General features: G+C 42.0%; 1 protein-coding gene across 1 annotated transcript in view; it reads left to right on the forward strand.

Annotated features, from left to right (window-relative positions):
• The window catches only part of IL1RAPL1 (interleukin 1 receptor accessory protein like 1), a 1501437-nt gene that overhangs the window by 1466174 nt on the left and 18359 nt on the right, over positions 1-16904 (forward strand). Inside the window, exon 11 of the mRNA XM_060234094.1 lies at positions 11141-11311. Coding sequence (XP_060090077.1) covers positions 11141-11311 — 171 coding nt within the window. The remainder of the gene's footprint in view (positions 1-11140; positions 11312-16904) is intronic.

The following is a 16904-nucleotide window of genomic DNA, read 5'->3' on the forward strand; positions in this document are numbered from 1 at the left end:
TTCAGAACTTAAAGTCCATTTTCCAGCCTATGGAAAGGATTTTCTTGTGAATTGTCTGGGTCTCCTTAAGTCAGTGGAAATTATTGTTGCACAAGGACATTAATGTGCAAGTAGATGTCTATTTTATGAATGTTATGCATTACAAGTAGCCAAAGCAGAGGTCAACAGATTAACAACATGTTAAGAGTGGGCAGCTGAAGTTTGTATTCAAGAACAAAAAAAATTACAAGCCATATTACAGTTTTCCATAACCTTCAGTGAAATATGAATAACATCAAATGAAATTTTAGCCATCTCTAATTTCTAGGGCTTAAACAATTTATTTTAAGGTACAATTGCAAATTCATACAGAATTTGCACAACTGCCACACATGCGTGATAAAGGTACCCATCTTTCATCCTTTCCTTGTGCTTTAGCACCTTTACAAGCTTTACTGTCCAAGGGGGCTCTCCAGAGGAAGTTAATTAGTCTTTTGCTAGACATTCATTGGCTAATAATTCAGTTACAAACTGTTCTCCAATTTAACATCTGTGGAAGGTGATGAAGCATGTGATGGTGGACCAGCTCTGGAGGTTTCTGGATGACACATCTGCTGTTGACCTGTTTCAATCTTAGTTCAAGCTTGTGTTTGGCTTCAGCTGCACTGGTTGATTACTTTCATTTAAAGCTGGACAGGGAACAATGGCCTTTTGTACAGTTTACCAATTTATCTTAATTCACTTACTGAAATACAGAGCTAGTGTTAAGGGAGCAGCTGTTTACTGGTTTTAGTCTATTTTTGTCCAATTGGACACAAAGCATTTCCACCAGAGAAGCAGAGCCAACAGTTTCAGATTTGTCCAGTTCTGTGCCTCATGGTTCCATTTTTTTACCATGCTCTTCAAAATTTATATGAGGTCACTGAATATGATTGTCTAGAATTATGGGTCTAAGGATCATTAATAAACATGTGAAACCTAGCTCTATACTTCATTTTCCAAGCCTTCAGATGTGCTTGTCTAAACTCAAGACTGGTGTTTTGAGGCTGTGGTCATCAGATATCCATCTGAACAAGTGACTAAGGCAGTACAAGGTGAAGCTGAATCCTTATACAAGAATGCTGTCAGAAAGGCTGATGGGATGGAGGGACTGTATCCATTTGTGGTGGATGAAGAGGAGCTGGCATTCCAGAAGAAGTTAAGAACTCCACCTGATGTGGTGACTAAAAAATGTCTTTTATTAGTTGCATCTGGTTTGCCAACTCTCACTTATCTTAGACCTGACTGACCAGGTTACACTAAGCTGCTCTTCAGACAATTTAGAAACTTAAGCTGGTTCTGAATGTGGTAGCCCAATTATAGTCAGGGGTTAGATAACAATAACATAATTCACCTATTTCAAACAGCTGCATTGGCTGCCAATTTTTTTCTAAGTTTAATTCAAGATACTGGCCTAGCACCCATATTTTTAAAAGGCCATTTTCCCATATGTCCTCATGTAACTCAGGAAGCCACCTGCTAGCTGTTCTCCTGTTTAGGGTGGTCTACTTGGGATATGATCATGGTAACTCCCACCCTATAGAACGAACTACCTGAGGAGGTATGAGGCACCATCTCTAGAAGTGTACAGGAGACTCTGCAAAACTGTATTATTTGCCCAGGCTTTTAATAAGCTGAAGGCTGCAAACGTTTTTAAGGGGATTATAATATATTTTGAATGTGAGTTTTCAATAAACTATCTGAGACATTGGAAATATAAAATATAAGTATTTTAATTAATAAATAAAAATAACATTTAATAATGTGGGCAATAAATACATGGATCTCCCAACATCACCTCAAATGTAGAATGCATTGTTCTTGTCTGTTTAGGATTATAAAAAATATATCACCTAAGGCTGTAAAATTTTGTGTGGTATAGTGCCACAGGAAGTAGTCATGGGTATTACTTTAGCTAATACAATAATACAAGGATCAGAGACATTTCTGATTTCACATTATATATTTGTTTTTTAATTAGACTTACCACACGCATTTTGGCATTTTGAACTGGTAGCTTGATACATCAGATATCCATCTGAACAATTCTGTGATGGTTTTCCATGATCCACCATCCCTACAATGCAGGAATGGGGCCTATGTCCCTACCACTTACATATGTGTAAGTGCTGTACACACATGCAGCAAATGTACTTAGCGGGTATGGGGCTAGCATATTAATGAGTGAAGAGCATGGCCAGTACATTTGCTCCCATCCTCATTATATGGACATAGTACTTGAACTCTGACACATTGCCTGCACTGGGCTTATGTATGACTCATGTGAAATGTTGTCATAGGCAGAATGATGATCAGCTGATGAATGATCCTACTCTAAACTCCTAAAGACAAGGTTCATAAGAATTTCATGAAGTGATAAGAATTTTCACTAGATCCCCAGTAATCTTGCTACTTTTCTCAGGGAAATCAGGATTTTCTTGGGCTCATTGAAATGGATCTTTAAAATAACTAATTAAGCAGGGGATCTGTAAGGAGCCAGTAGCCAAATGGCAAAGAAAAAAACAAACAGAAACTGAATACAGATAAGTTGCCAGGTTCCTGCTGCTGGTGGGAGATTTCCCAACTCCTGACCCTCCCTGCTGCTACTCAGCTTGGCAGTGGGGGGAAAATGAGGGGATGGGGGCTGATTATCATTGCTGGCGACACAATGGCATCACTTACGGTGCAATCAGAAGTGATGTCATCACAATGCTGGCAACATCATTACATTGTTGGTAAGCCCAAAAAGTGAATCTCTCACCAGTTACCAGCTGGCAACCTTCAGTAGAAGTAATGCTAGTTGGGAAGGCTGAGGCCTTGAAGGACATTGTACTTCACACGATAGAGTTCAGCTGACTCAATTAAGAGCCTAGGGGTTATTCTGTACCCGGCATTACCGCTAGAGAAGCAAGTTCAATTTAGAAGATTTATAGTATTAGCTCACAATTCTTCTGCATAATCCACCCTGCAAACAGACAAGATCAGCAACCATACTTTCTCTTCTGTGGTCCCCATCTAAGGAGGTCAGGAAGGCTCCTATGCTCCTGCCATTTTGCAAACTATGTGAAAAAGAATTGTTCAGGATAGCTTTTCTACAAAGGTATCAAAGCTATACTATAACAGAATAGTTCAGGAAGATGTTTTATAAAGAGAAAGGGACCATGGATTATACCACTATTTATAAGATGTATTGTCATCTTGCTGTATGTATTACCCTGTTGACATTACATAGTTTTCTACTAATTACTAGTTTTTCTTCATTATACCCAGTCTGTATAATGTACAAATATACATTCTATATCTATTGATTGATCAATATGAAAAAATACAAATAATAAGGGTTTCTAGATGGCATTCATGATTTGGGGGGAATTTTACAGACTAACAGGATCCCCAGGAATTCCAGAAATATTTGGGAATATATGAAATATTTTAGACCAGCATTTTAAGGCTCCTGGAACTGATTGTTCATCAGTTTTACAATATGTCTGTGTCAGTATCTTCTTCCTAGGTATTGACTTGCCAGGTTGATTTGGCTTGAATCCTCTGGTTTGAAATTGGTTCTGTTGATCTTACAACAGTATCCTTTGTTTTACTTGGTTTGTCTTAGATTCTCTGTTTTTGGCATTTGTTATGCTGGGCTTGCCACATTGGCCTGTGGTTCTTCTGAAATTCTCTGGTTTGACATTAGTTCTGTTGTGCTTGTTGGTTATGTTTGTATTGGGAGGTTTTTTGCTAGTGATTTCTTGTTTGTTATGTTTGACTACTGGCTTCTTTGCTCTGGAAAAAGCATCAAATTTTTCCACCTCAGGAAACAATGAAGACAAGTAATGTCCTTTGGGGCTCCTTGTTCAATGGCCTATAGAACTGGACCCCTTGATCTAATCTACTTAAAACTTGGAGCTCTTTGGTAAACAGGCAAGACAAGGTCTTCTGCAATTCTGATGTAGTTTGCTTGGAAAGCAGCCACTCCTCTCCCATCCCTCCCCAAAATTACCCACAGGGAATAATGGACCCAAATCATTTCAGAATTCCAGGCGGGGGGAGTAAATATAAATACCAAAATGGTATTTCTGACCCAGATAACCCCGTAATACCAGTATTTATGCACTTCCCAAAATCTGAATCTGAAAAATACTGGGGTTTTTTCCTGCACATCCTTAGCATCATACCTAATATGCTGTACCCATACCCTAATATGCTATACTCATACACCCATATTACCCATGGTAATCTTGATCCTAGTAAATTGCTCATTCAAAGGCTCTTCATATCAATTGTATCAACCTACATTATACTTATAAGATGTTTCTTTGTATGGCCTGTGTATTCTGCTTTGAGTTTCAGTAAGAAAGGTGGACTATTGGTACAGTAAATAAACAAATAGTTAAATACTGGGCTAATCTATCAGGAAAGGCAACTGGAGCAACCACCACTAGACTGTCCTCCATATTGCTCAGTGAAGTGATCCTGAACGTCCCTTGAATGGAGTATCTTGGAAACCCAAATTGATCACCTACAGATCTAGGGAATATTTTGTTTATACTGGTCAAGGAGGGGAGGAAATCCCTTTCCTGAGCTGAATGATATTATGCCTATAAAAGAAAAAGTATTTCCCATATAGAATTACCTTCTTTATTATAAACTTGAGGAAAATCCACACAAAAACTTGTAACACTCATATGTGAACCCACCTCTACATTGTTTGACTATGAACCATATTTATGATCCAGCATGTAATATCATGTGTGATGTGGTGAGGAGAGATGAACTGTCCTGCTTCATGTTACCATTTAGTGCTGCCCTGTAGCCAGCACACAGAATACTCTGGTATTACTTTCTGCTGATCCACTTACAAATAGGGAATAGTAATACCCACATACACTGAAACCAATACCAAGAACGCAAAATGAGTGAGAACCCTCTCATTCAGGTTCTGAGAAAGAAACAGAAGCTAGTTTTTGAGGGCTCATGTAAAGAAATACACACTCAGGGCTGGTGTGTGGGAGTTGGCGAACTAGGTGATGGCCTAGGGCACTGGCATCCATGAGGCACCTCTGCCACTGCCCTCCTCCCACCCATGCTCCACTTCACTTGCCCTGCCCCCCCCCGAGCCTAGGTTGATCCTTACCAGCTTCAATGGCTGCACACGGCTTCTAAGCCTTTGAAGATCCCATGAAAGGAGAGTTCGCTCCCCCTCACTTCCAGCTCCAGGAAGGAGAGGGAGTGAACACTCCTCACGCGGGTTCTTCAAACACTTAGAAGCCATGGAGCAGCCATTGAAGCTGGCAAGGACCTGCAGAGGGGGGGGGGGGAGAGTGTGGCCATGATGGAGGGAGGAAGGATGGGGGGCAACAGAGTGACAGATCAGCCTGGGGTGGGTGGGCAATGGAGCGTGACACTGCAAAGCAGTGCTGCAAAGGGAAGGGGGGAGGGTGCCCACTCTTGCCGAGGCTTTGCAAGCCTTGGCAAGGTGGGGGGGTGCCTGGCTCTCTCCCACCCCCGTGCACAGCCTGATGACATCATCATGATGTTGGGCCATGCACTATGTGCACGCAAAAGTTTAAAAAAAGGAGGGGGTGGGGGCAAATTTTGGCCTGGGCACTAGAAACATCAGCCCTGGGCCTGTACACACTATTACGTGTCCTCACACAGTATGAAATGATAATGGGTAAAGCCTAATTGTAACATTTTTATCTCAAAAAAATAACTGTATTCAAATGGCCTTAATCCACCCAAGTTTGAACAGAAAATAGAATTAGTGTTAATTAATTTTTCAGTTACATATGTTTATTATTAAAGCTTTCCTAGGATGATTGTAGTCATTGAATTTGCTTGTTATTGTACAGTCTTGTTGCATATCTCATGCTGACAAATGCCGTTGGAACAACTCCAGATAACAGTAAAAGTTTTGAATAAATACTTGTTAAACATAGAGATTTCAGAAAGCAGGGGGGGTTTTCCCTGCCAGCTCAGATATGTCTGGTAAACATTTTCAGCTTCCAAGGTTTTATGTAGTCAATAGCAGGTGGTGTTTTTCTTCCTAAGCACAGAACAAGAGGGTAGTGTGTTTATCACTAAAGCACCGTATCCTGATGAAAAGCAGATATTTCAAATGGCATAATCTATAGTCAAAGCCAGAGTGCAAACAACAAATCAATCACATTTTCATTCGGAAGATGCATTGGTAGAAGGCCTTAGTTGCCCTTTTCTCAGGCTTTTTAGAACAGATTAGGAAGTCATCTTGAAGGAGATGACAAGGGGTTCACACTAGCTCAGCATATCAGTGGAATGCAATTTGTAGGGCTCAGATAGTAAGTCCATCTTTATGCCTGCTGCAGCCTGGCTTGTGCACCACGCATTCCTTGTGTGCTTCATTGGCATCAGCTGCCTCTCAAATGACCTCAGTCTTCATGGTCATTTCAGAAGTTGTCATGTTGTTTTCCTTGACTCTCCAACACAGACTGAAAAGATGCAACACAAGCAAACATTCACTTCACTCACTTTCAAAGTCCGGGGCCAGGTAGCTGAAGACCAGCAAGTTCAGCAAGACCAATGGTCAACCCTTCAGGGGAGCAGATGTGAGCAGCACTGGCTGACAATGTTACCTAATGTCTGAAGAAAAATGTACTCACTCTGCTCACTTGTCAGAGGACACAAGAGAACCTAAGCCATGAAATCCAGCCAGATCATCTCTTTCTTGCTGATATATTATATTATTGGTTGCAAAAATAGTCAGTATGCTGAGGTGATACTAGTAGAAGATATAATCAGATTTTAAGATTTATGGTTAAGTTAAAATCACTTCTCTTGCAGGGGTAAAATTCGATTCATCTGGGATTAGTCTGTAAAGCAGCATAAAATTCTGACCGTTTTCGCACACAGTTTACCATGCAGTCATGTCCCTGTTCTTTCCGCAGCGTCTGTCAGATTTCCCACTATCTGCGCCGAAGTTACAGGAAGTGTTGCGGCTTTTGCATAGCAAACGTAAACCACTAAAACCCAGTTTATGTTTGCTACACAAAAGCTGCAGCACTTCCTGTTACTCCGGCGCAGATAGTGGGAAATCCGATAGACGCTGCGGAGAGAACAGCAACGTGACCGAGTGGTAAGCTGTGTGCGAAAACGGTATGAGACTAACAATGCCACTCAAAGCAGAACTCAATGAAAAATGTCACTCTGCTTAGGATAGCACTGAAAATCTCCTGTATCACCAGCATGGTCCCAACTCCTAGCATGCAAATCTCCTTTCTGCTAGCTGAATCCCATCTTATGTGTTTACTGTTGCTTCTATATTTGTGTAACTGTTATCTACCTGTGTAGCACTGCACTCTGCCTCTGCAAAGAGTTTGGGAGCAACCCCATACCAGCCCAGTTGGTATAACACCAATGCAAATAGGGCTACTTTTAAAGAATTCTAATTCACTTGTTTTTGAAAATGGTAGTTTTATATGGAGGTGGTTCACAAAATGCCCATGTGCTCCTTTGCACATGGACCAACCCACCATAGTAATAAAATTGGATGTGTGTGTGTGTTTTAACAGCAGCCATGGCTGAAGTAGTAACATGAGTAAGATGTGCTGCTAGTAAATAGCTGAATATATTTTATTTAACTTCTTACAAATATGCTCTGCCTCCATACTTAGTTTGAAGTGAATTCCAACCTTTCAAATAATTAAAATGTAACTGTCAAGGAGTCCGAAGCTGAACCCCTGGATCCCCAGGGCTGCTATGCATGAGTGACCAAACTTTTCTTTATTTTTTAAAAATTGTATGAAGTTTTATTTAATATCTGTCAAAACAAAAGGTTTTATCTACAGGCAACACAATGCTCTAAAATCATACTGCAGGAAAACAAGAAGGCTAGCTGAAGTATATAACACATTTTTAGAACCTGTGTCAGATGGCACAAACGTTATTGGATGTCAAGAGTCAAAGGTGATAGCTTGTGAGTGTCTACATTGCTATCTATTGCGATACAAGCATATCATAGTCCAGACAGTCAGTCCAAGCTAGCCCCCTTTCTGCCCTTAGCTCTATTATGTTTTTGGCCAAGCAGCTTCAGGTGATGGCAACACCCAATCAGGACAAATTCTTACTGGAGCCCTCAAGAAAATTACTTCATAATTCCTGATTCCTCCCTCCCATCCTGTTGGCTGCAGGTTCTCATAAGAAACTAATTACTACATTTTCAGCCTGCCTTGAAGATGATAAGGGCTATATAGATTCTTGATGGGGGTGGGTGGGTGTTTTGTCTCGCAATAACAAGAAAAGGGCCAATGCAGTAAAATAATACCAGCAGTAACCTTGTACTGCCCAAAATAATTAACAATCACAAAACAAGAACTGTTTAGGGAATTTGCTCTGCTTCAGCATTAAATCTCTATAACATTACTTATGGCACAGAGTGGGATATTCAATTAGACTTCTTTTACAAGTAATTGATATTCTCTATAACTTGTGCATAATACTGTCTAGAGTGTTAGATGGGTGTTAACATTTCATTACTCCTGCCATTGATTTTTCCCTACTTTTTCACAACAAAAAATAAATGTGACCTCTTATTCCACTGAATTAGTTTCAGAGCACTTGAAATTACTGACACTTTAATTAAAATTAATGATGGTGACTATCATTCAGTCTTACCAGTAAGCACATAGACTGCATATATGGAAATGGCTGCATTTGTTTCTCTTTGAAAAAGAAATAACATTATATTTAAAATTACATTCAGCTTTATAGCAAAAAATAGTTTGTTTAAACACAAAGCCAGATAAATAAAAAAGAGTTGTCATTGTGCCATCTGCTGCCTTGGTACACCTATACCCCCACATTCCTTCAAATTATCTTGAGGTTTGAATTGTAAACAAACTGAAACAATCTTAATACATTTCTCCTTACTCAGAGTTGCTTGCAAAAATCCAAATATACTTAATTACATATCCATTTAAAAAAATTCAGTGGTTTAAAAAATATTTTCAGTGTTATGAAGGCCAGCCTCCTGTGGCTCATTTAGCTTTTATAACGCAGCCCTCCTGATGAGCAAGCTGAATGCCTGCTGCCAGGGCTCTTTTTCTAGCAGGAGCTCCTCTGCATATTAGACCACGGCCCCCTGATGTAGCCAGTTCTCCAAGAGCTTAGAGGGCTCTTAGTACAGGGCCTACTGTAAGCTCCAGGAGGATTGGCTACATCAAAGGGGCATGGCCTAATATGCAGATGAGCTCCTGCTAGAAAAAGAACCCTGCCTGCTGCCATCTTGGCAATTTGGAGACAATCACCCAGGCTGAACTCACAGTATCAATCAAGGCAGAGATGCGGAGAGAGCCATGCCTAGGAACAATACAGCCTGCTCTAGGTAGGTACAGTAAGCATAGGTACAGTTCTCTCCCTAGTAGTGCACCAGGCAATAGGGTGATGGACTGGATCTCTGATTACCCCCTCCACCCAAGAGAGGGAGGTGGGCTCATCACTCATGGACAGAGAATCAAGCCTGCTGCGGAGGGGGGGGATATTAGAGTGCTCTGCTTCTTTCTCACACAAGGGGGAGGGGAGATGTCTGATGAGGGGGAACCAGTAGTCACAACTAGGCATAATAGCCTATTCCCTCAGAAGGTGTTCCATAAGATTCTTCCAATGATGCTGCACATCCTGGGAATTCCAGTGCACAGCCTGGAGGTTGAAGTGCCAGACCCCAAAAAACCAACTGGTTTCGCCAGGGTTTTCCTCCAGAGGGATTGTTTACTTTGGGATCCATCTCCCAGCAGCATTTGATATGACTGGTGCTTGCACCAGTCCCTTTACCTTTTTTACCAATCCCTTCACCTTTTTACAATTGGGGGGGGGGGGAGGATTCCCCACCCAGGGCAAAATCAAATCACCCTATTATTTCTAAGTTCTGCACTCTGGTGCCACAGGCTGCTGAACGCTTTCAGCTTCCACTAATTGATGGCTAAGTGGCTAGTCTGCATTTGAATTAACTCCTGCCCACCAATGCAGATTTCGGTAATAGGGCTCAGCCGCCCTGAGCCTGCTTTGGCAGGGAGGGCAGGATATAAATTGAAATAAATAAATAATAGGAGCCTTTGTGGCAGATGCCTCTTTAGATGCCATCCAGCTATCTTCCAGGGCTATAGCAGCAAATGGTGACCAGGTGACATACATAGCTTCACAGCCAGGAAGTGGATCTTTCTGCTCAGACAAAAGGGGCAAGTGTGCCCTTAAGGGCATTCAAAGCTCTTCAGCATGTTAAAAGCCTTTTTCCAGCCTAAGATTCCTTCCTGCAACTTGTGGCTGATCCTATATAGGCTGTAGGTAGGCTATGAATGCTGTTAAGTGGAGTGGTAGGATACATGCAAAAGTATACTACTTTACTAATGAATTAAACTGGAAATAGAATGATATCAGAAAAGAATGAGTACTGGAAAAGCTGACAATCAATATATATGGCAGCTACCTACAAAGTGAATAAAGAGGTCCTGATTACATTCACTGTCTTTAATCTATAGTACATGTTCATAGAATGATTTGATACTAGAATCTGTTATTTATACTGTGCATTTAAAAGGTTACAATATAAAATGTTATTTTAGTAATGATAAACAAACTGTCCTTGGAAACAGTTCAGTAGCTATGAGCTTTCTCAGAGAACTCTTGGGAAAAGTTGGCCTTTTCCCTAGGATTCTCTGTGATCTCATAATGTCAGGATGACACTGGAGAATGGAAGATAATGGGAGATAAGCCCTTCCCCTACAGGAATTTCAAGAAAAAGAAGCAGTGACCCTGCCTGCAAGGATGAGCTTTTCCCAGAGGTTCAGACTGTCTCACCCCCAGACCACAGAGAGGGAAGATTCACCAGTGAGACAAATCTTCCATTTTAATGATTAGCAACAGAAAGCATACCTTTCCATTTTCAATGCCAAAACAGTTAGCTGAAGATTGAGGCAAGCATGTACAATCATGAAGTGACCAGAAGGGTAAAAGAGGCCACCTATGTGAGTGGGAAGTAATATGCAGGGTTGTAGATTACCTCTAAGTAACAAAAGAAATCCATGAAAACCTAAGTGACAAACAAGTGTGTATATTTCCCCCCCCCCCCTGCCCTTCCCCTCCTTACTATTTACAGATAACAAAGATTATGATGCATATCTATCATACACCAAAGTGGATCCTGACCAGTGGAATCAGGAAACTGGAGAAGAAGAACGATTTGCTCTTGAGATCTTACCAGATATGCTTGAAAAGCACTATGGATACAAGTTATTTATTCCGGATAGAGATCTGATTCCAACTGGAAGTAAGTTTTAACTTGTATACATATATGTGTTATACTGAAGTGCATTTGAATGCTACTTTCTCAGTACTAGAGTTGACTAAGAGTCAAGATAGCTTGGAATGTGCATATAAAATTTGATTGGATCTGCTCTACCACTTTGTTCAGCATGCTGAAAGCCTTCTTCCAGCCTAAAGTGCCTTCCTGCAACTTGTGGCTCATCCAATACAGGCTAGAGGTAGGCTATGAATGTTGCTAAGTGGAGTGGTAGGATAAATGCCAATGTATACTACTTTAGTAATGAATTAAGCTGGAAATAGAAATATCTCCAGAAAAGAATGAGTACCAAAAAAACTGACAGAATCAATACACATGGCAGCTGCCTAAAAAGTGAATAATGAGGTCTTGATTACATTCTCCGTCTTAAATCTACAGTACATGCTCATAGAATGATCTGATACTACAATTGCAGGAACTGAACTTGTTATTAATACTGTGTATTTAAAAGGTTACAATATAAAATGGTATTCTAGAAATGATAAGCAAACTGTCCTTGGTTCACTTTGGAAACAGTTCAATAGTTACAAGCTTTCTCAGAGAACTCTTGGGAAAAGTTGGCCTTTTCCCTAGGATTCTCTGTGAGCTCATAATGTCAGCGGCAAGCTATTATTGGCTGCAACTGTCCCTCCAAAGACCCTTAAAATTTATGAGTAATTCATGAACACTAATCACAGCTTGAAGGTGATTTAAAGGGCCCTAAAAGAAAATTTAGGAATTAAGGGACAGGTGTAATCCTTGACTATCTATTAACTTCTCAGTCTAAATAAACAATATTTTGATCTTATATTGCTATCATAAGACCTGTGTTGTCTTTGCTTTTTATTTTTATAGCTGATAGTAAGACCACAAACTTTCCTCTGTTCTTCCCATCACCACCATTTAGGTCAAGGAATAACAACGTCCCACCTAGACTGAGCAGAGAACATGGTTAAACTAGAATATTTGGTGCACATATACTTTCAATTCTCCATAATCTCTTTGCAGATTTCTTGTGCACATGCCAAGGGGAAGGTTCGGCCCCTTCCCAGCCGAGCCTGCTTGCAGGCCATAGGCTGGGGGCCGTCTTTGCTCCTCCGGAAGGAGGGAGGGGCAGAAGCATCACCCGACATACGGGTGTTTCGCTGGGCGCGGAGTCGGGGCTATATAAGCCCCGGCTCCCGCCTAGCACGCAGTTGGATTTGGCTCTCTGCCCGCCCACCCTTCCCATTGGCAGTACAGGTGTACACCGGTCGCCTTTTGGGGCCAGGTAGGAATTTTTTCACTCCCGCACAATTGGCTCATGCTGGGGGTGTTTTTCGCCTACCTTGTACTGCCTAGTAGGTTAGTTTTTGTTGAGTTTCAGTTTGGTCGCTGGCTGGATTAGGTTTGGCCACAGGGTTTTTCCAGGGGAGCACCTATGGCCTAGCACCTTTGGTGCGGTGGTCTGCAGGAACCGTAGATGGGCTAAACGGCTCAGTACGGTGATGCAGAACACAGGGAGCCTCACCTGGGTGGATCTTTCCATGGGGATCGTTCCAGCCCGGTTGGTGATGGCTGGAGGCCTGGCCGCTCAGTTACAACCCGATTACGGCGGGTTTGTGCTGGGGGCAGGGTGGCTCGCCCTTTGGACAAGGCGGGGTCCAGGTGTTGACCCCAGGGCTTGTCTGGTTTGTTTTTTCTCCCCCTGCCAGGTATATATTTGTTAACTTTAATAAAGCGGCCCGGTTTAAAACCCAACAACTGTGTCTGCCTCTTCTTTCCGACTGGGGGGGCAAAGAGGGAAAACAGGATTCTGATAACCTTGCTTGTACAAGGATAGTGTATACATTGCTCAGTGGTAACTTAATACATATAAAATCCCTCGATATATCAGTCCTCTATTTCCAGAAATGTTAAAGCCACAAGGGAAAAAACTGTGCTTCCTTATTCTTAGTTTACAGTCATTTCTTCTGCCTAAAATCTAGCTTTTTATGTGAGGGCCAGGACTTTTTTTGAGCAGGAATGCACAGGGATGCAGTTCTGGCTTGCTTGGTGTCAAGGGGTGTGGCCTAATATGTAAATGAATTCCTGCTGGACTTCTTCTATAAAAAGCCCTATGTGAAACAATGGTGGCATCAAGGGTGTAATCTAATATGCAAATGAGTTCCTGATGGGCTTTTTCTACCAAAAAAGCCTTGGTGAGGGATATTTTTTAAATGAGTTCCCACTTACAGCCTACACATATTTATCATCTAGTCCACAACAGAAGAGGATGCAGAATGCCTCTGAATTAATATCCCAGGATTTCCTTACCTAATTTTTATTGTTTTGAAAATAAACTTAACTTAGTTATAAAAATGAAGTTGATTTAAACTGCCATTATTAGAAACTGATCTTAAAAGTTAAATCAGTCTTCTTACAAATGTGTGCGCACCCAAAATAGGTCCCTACTATGAACCTACTCTGGGGATTTGCCCCCTGCTCTTTTCTACATACTCTGTCCATATAAATAGCATATAATTTTGTGGAATAACCTAATGAGATCCTACTAGTTTTCTGCACTACAATATGTTATGCTACCGTATAAAACTGTTCAAAAGTCAGTTCAAATTGCATGCAAGTGAAAACAATGTTTATGAAAAAACTGGATAGCAAATGTTCCATTGGGCCAAACAGAAGCAGTTCATTTGACTCAGGTTGCAAACAATGTTTCAGAAGGTAGTTACCTGACTGCTGTTCCTTATTCTACTAGCACACTTATCCACAACCCGTAGGCTGTATCCCCCTTCCTTCAAAGAACACAGCAGGCTTCAGGGGCAGCAAATATTGGCTAAGATATTAGAGCTTATCTGCCTGAACCCAGTCTCTGTAAAGTTGCTCTTGTGTTAAACAGTTCAAAAGGTTGCAAATGAATGTTAGATTCACAACATGAAGCTTGCAAGACTATAGGAGACCAGTAAGAAAAATCCTGTTTCTGTGTATCTTTGTCCGGTTTTGCAACCTCAATCAGTCTATGAATACATATTGGACATAATTTTAAAAGACATTCAAAATATTGTTTATGTGATAAATGATATAATCAAACATATAGCATGTGATACAAACAACTACAGTTATTGCAAAACCTCAAAAATTAACCAGAAAATAAACTACCCACTTGTGAGTCAAAATTTTTGTAAGCATAACATGAGGACAAAAAGAGTTCTGTATTTTTCTAGATTTCAAACTGTAAAAGCAAACAAACAGAACTGCTGGATATTTCAGGTGTGAGAAAGGGTATTTAGTATGCCCATTGGTGTTAGGAATGAAAATATTTCAATATCTTAAAGGGCTAGGTTCTTGGAAACCGACAAATTTGTGTTGTGAACCTGACATTCATTTCTGAAGTGTTAATCTCTCATAATATTATGTATTAGTTTTGTTTATCATTTAAGTTTGTGAATGAATTGTACCTTTACAACAACTGACACAGTACAAATATTGCTGATATAATTTGTTTATTTCAATGCCCCAGTCATGGCATCAGAAGTGAAAAGCCTTATAATAATAATAATAATAATAATAATAATAATAATAATAATAATAATTTTTTATTTCTATCCCGCCCTCCCCGCCGGAGCAGGCTCAGGGCGGCTCACAACATAAAACATACATTACATCAATTATACTTATAAAACATAGTTAAAACAATTACAGAGTATTAAAATTAACATAACAGTATGGCGTTATAAACAGGTTTCAATAAATTTTCAGAAGTAAAACATTTCAAGAATAAAAGCATTTCTAGCAGCATATCTAGATTTGTCACAGTTTTCCGCTAGTTGAAGGCCATCTTGAAAAGGTGGGTCTTACAGGCCCTACGGAATCCCTCTAAACATAGTAGGGCCCTCACCTCCTCAGGGAGTTGGTTCCACAGTAATGGAGCAGTAATAGAGAAGGCCCGGTCCCGGGTGGCTTTCAGTCTGGCCTCCCTTGGCCCAGGGATATTCAGCTGGTTTTTCCCAGATGACCTCAGTGCCCTCTGGGGCTCATATGGGGAGAGACGGTCCCTTAGGTAGGTAGGTCCTCGGCCATATAGGGCTTTAAAGGTAATAACCAGCACCTTGTAGCGAACTCGGTATGCCACTGGCAACCAGTGCAGTCCGCGCAGCCCCGGCTGTATGTGCTCCCACCTTGGGAGCCCCAGCAACAGCCTAGCCGCCGCGTTCTGCACCAGCTGCAGCCGCCGAATTCGGCACAAGGGCAGCCCCATGTAGAGGGCGTTGCAGTAATCCAGTCTCGAGGTGACCGTAGCATGGATCACTGTTGCTAGGTCGCGGCGCTCTAGGAAGGGGGCCAACTGCTTCGCCCGACGAAGATGAAAGAACGCGGACTTGGCAGCGGCCGCTATCTGTGCCTCCATTGATAATGAAGGCTCCAGAAGAACCCCCAGGCTCTTGACCTTGTGTGCCGCTTTGAGCTGCACACCGTCAAGGACTGGCAAGGGGATTTCCCCTCCCAGGGCACTGCGACCCAAGCACAGGACCTCTGTCTTCGTTGGATTCAACTTCAGCCCACTCAGTCTGAGCCAGCCTGCCACGGCTTGCAATGCTAGGTCCAGGCTTTCTGGGACGGAGCCAGGCCGGCCATCCATTAGCAGATAGAGTTGGGTGTCATCAGCATATTGATGGCACCCAAGTCCAAACCTCCGGGCAATCTGGGCAAGGGGGCGCATATAGATGTTAAATAACATCGGGGAGAGAACTGCCCCTTGTGGGACCCCACATACTAGTGGGTGCCTCCGGGACCATTCCCCCCCAATGGCCACCCTTTGTCCCCGTCCTTCGAGGAAGGAGGAAAGCCACTGTAAGGCCAATCCCCCAATCCCTGTGTCGGCGAGCCGGCGAGCCAGTAACTGATGATCGACCGTATCAAATGCGGCCGACAGATCCAGCAATATCAGCACCGCCACGCCGCCTCGATCCAGATGCCGCTGGAGGTCATCCACCAAGGCGACCAGCACTGTCTCCGTCCCATAACCCGGACGGAAGACGGACTGGTGAGGATCTAAGGCGAAAGTGTCATCCAAAAAACTCTTCAACTGTAACGCCACTGCCCTCTCTATAACCTTACCTAAAAATGGTAGGTTCGAGACCGGCCGGTAATTTGCCAATTCGGCCGGGTCTGCTGTACTCTTTTTCAGGAGAGGGCGGACCATGGCCTCTTTCAAAGATGTTGGAAATTGCCCTTCCAAGAGGGATCTATTTATGATATCCCTATTTATGAGGGATTTATTATGATATGATATTCCATTCTATCATATGGAAAGCTCCTGGAGAAGACATGATCCCTCTGGAGCTTTTAAAGCAATTTTCTGATTGGTGGGTCCCTGTATTGGCAAAGGTGTTTACCCAGATAAACTCTACTGAACACCTTCCTGCCAGACTGAAACAAAGCAATGTTGTGCCAATATACAAAAGGGTATTAAAGTGGACCCTCATCTCTCTCTCTCAGCTTGGCTTCGCGAACGAAGATTTAAGAAGGGTGCAATAGTCCACGTCTGCTGCAGGCTCGCTGGTGGCTGACAAGCCCAATGCGGGAAAGGCAGATCCGGCCACAG

The sequence above is a fragment of the Heteronotia binoei genome, chromosome 3 (genome assembly GCF_032191835.1).
Source record: "Heteronotia binoei isolate CCM8104 ecotype False Entrance Well chromosome 3, APGP_CSIRO_Hbin_v1, whole genome shotgun sequence".
Taxonomy (NCBI): Eukaryota; Metazoa; Chordata; class Lepidosauria; order Squamata; family Gekkonidae; genus Heteronotia; species Heteronotia binoei.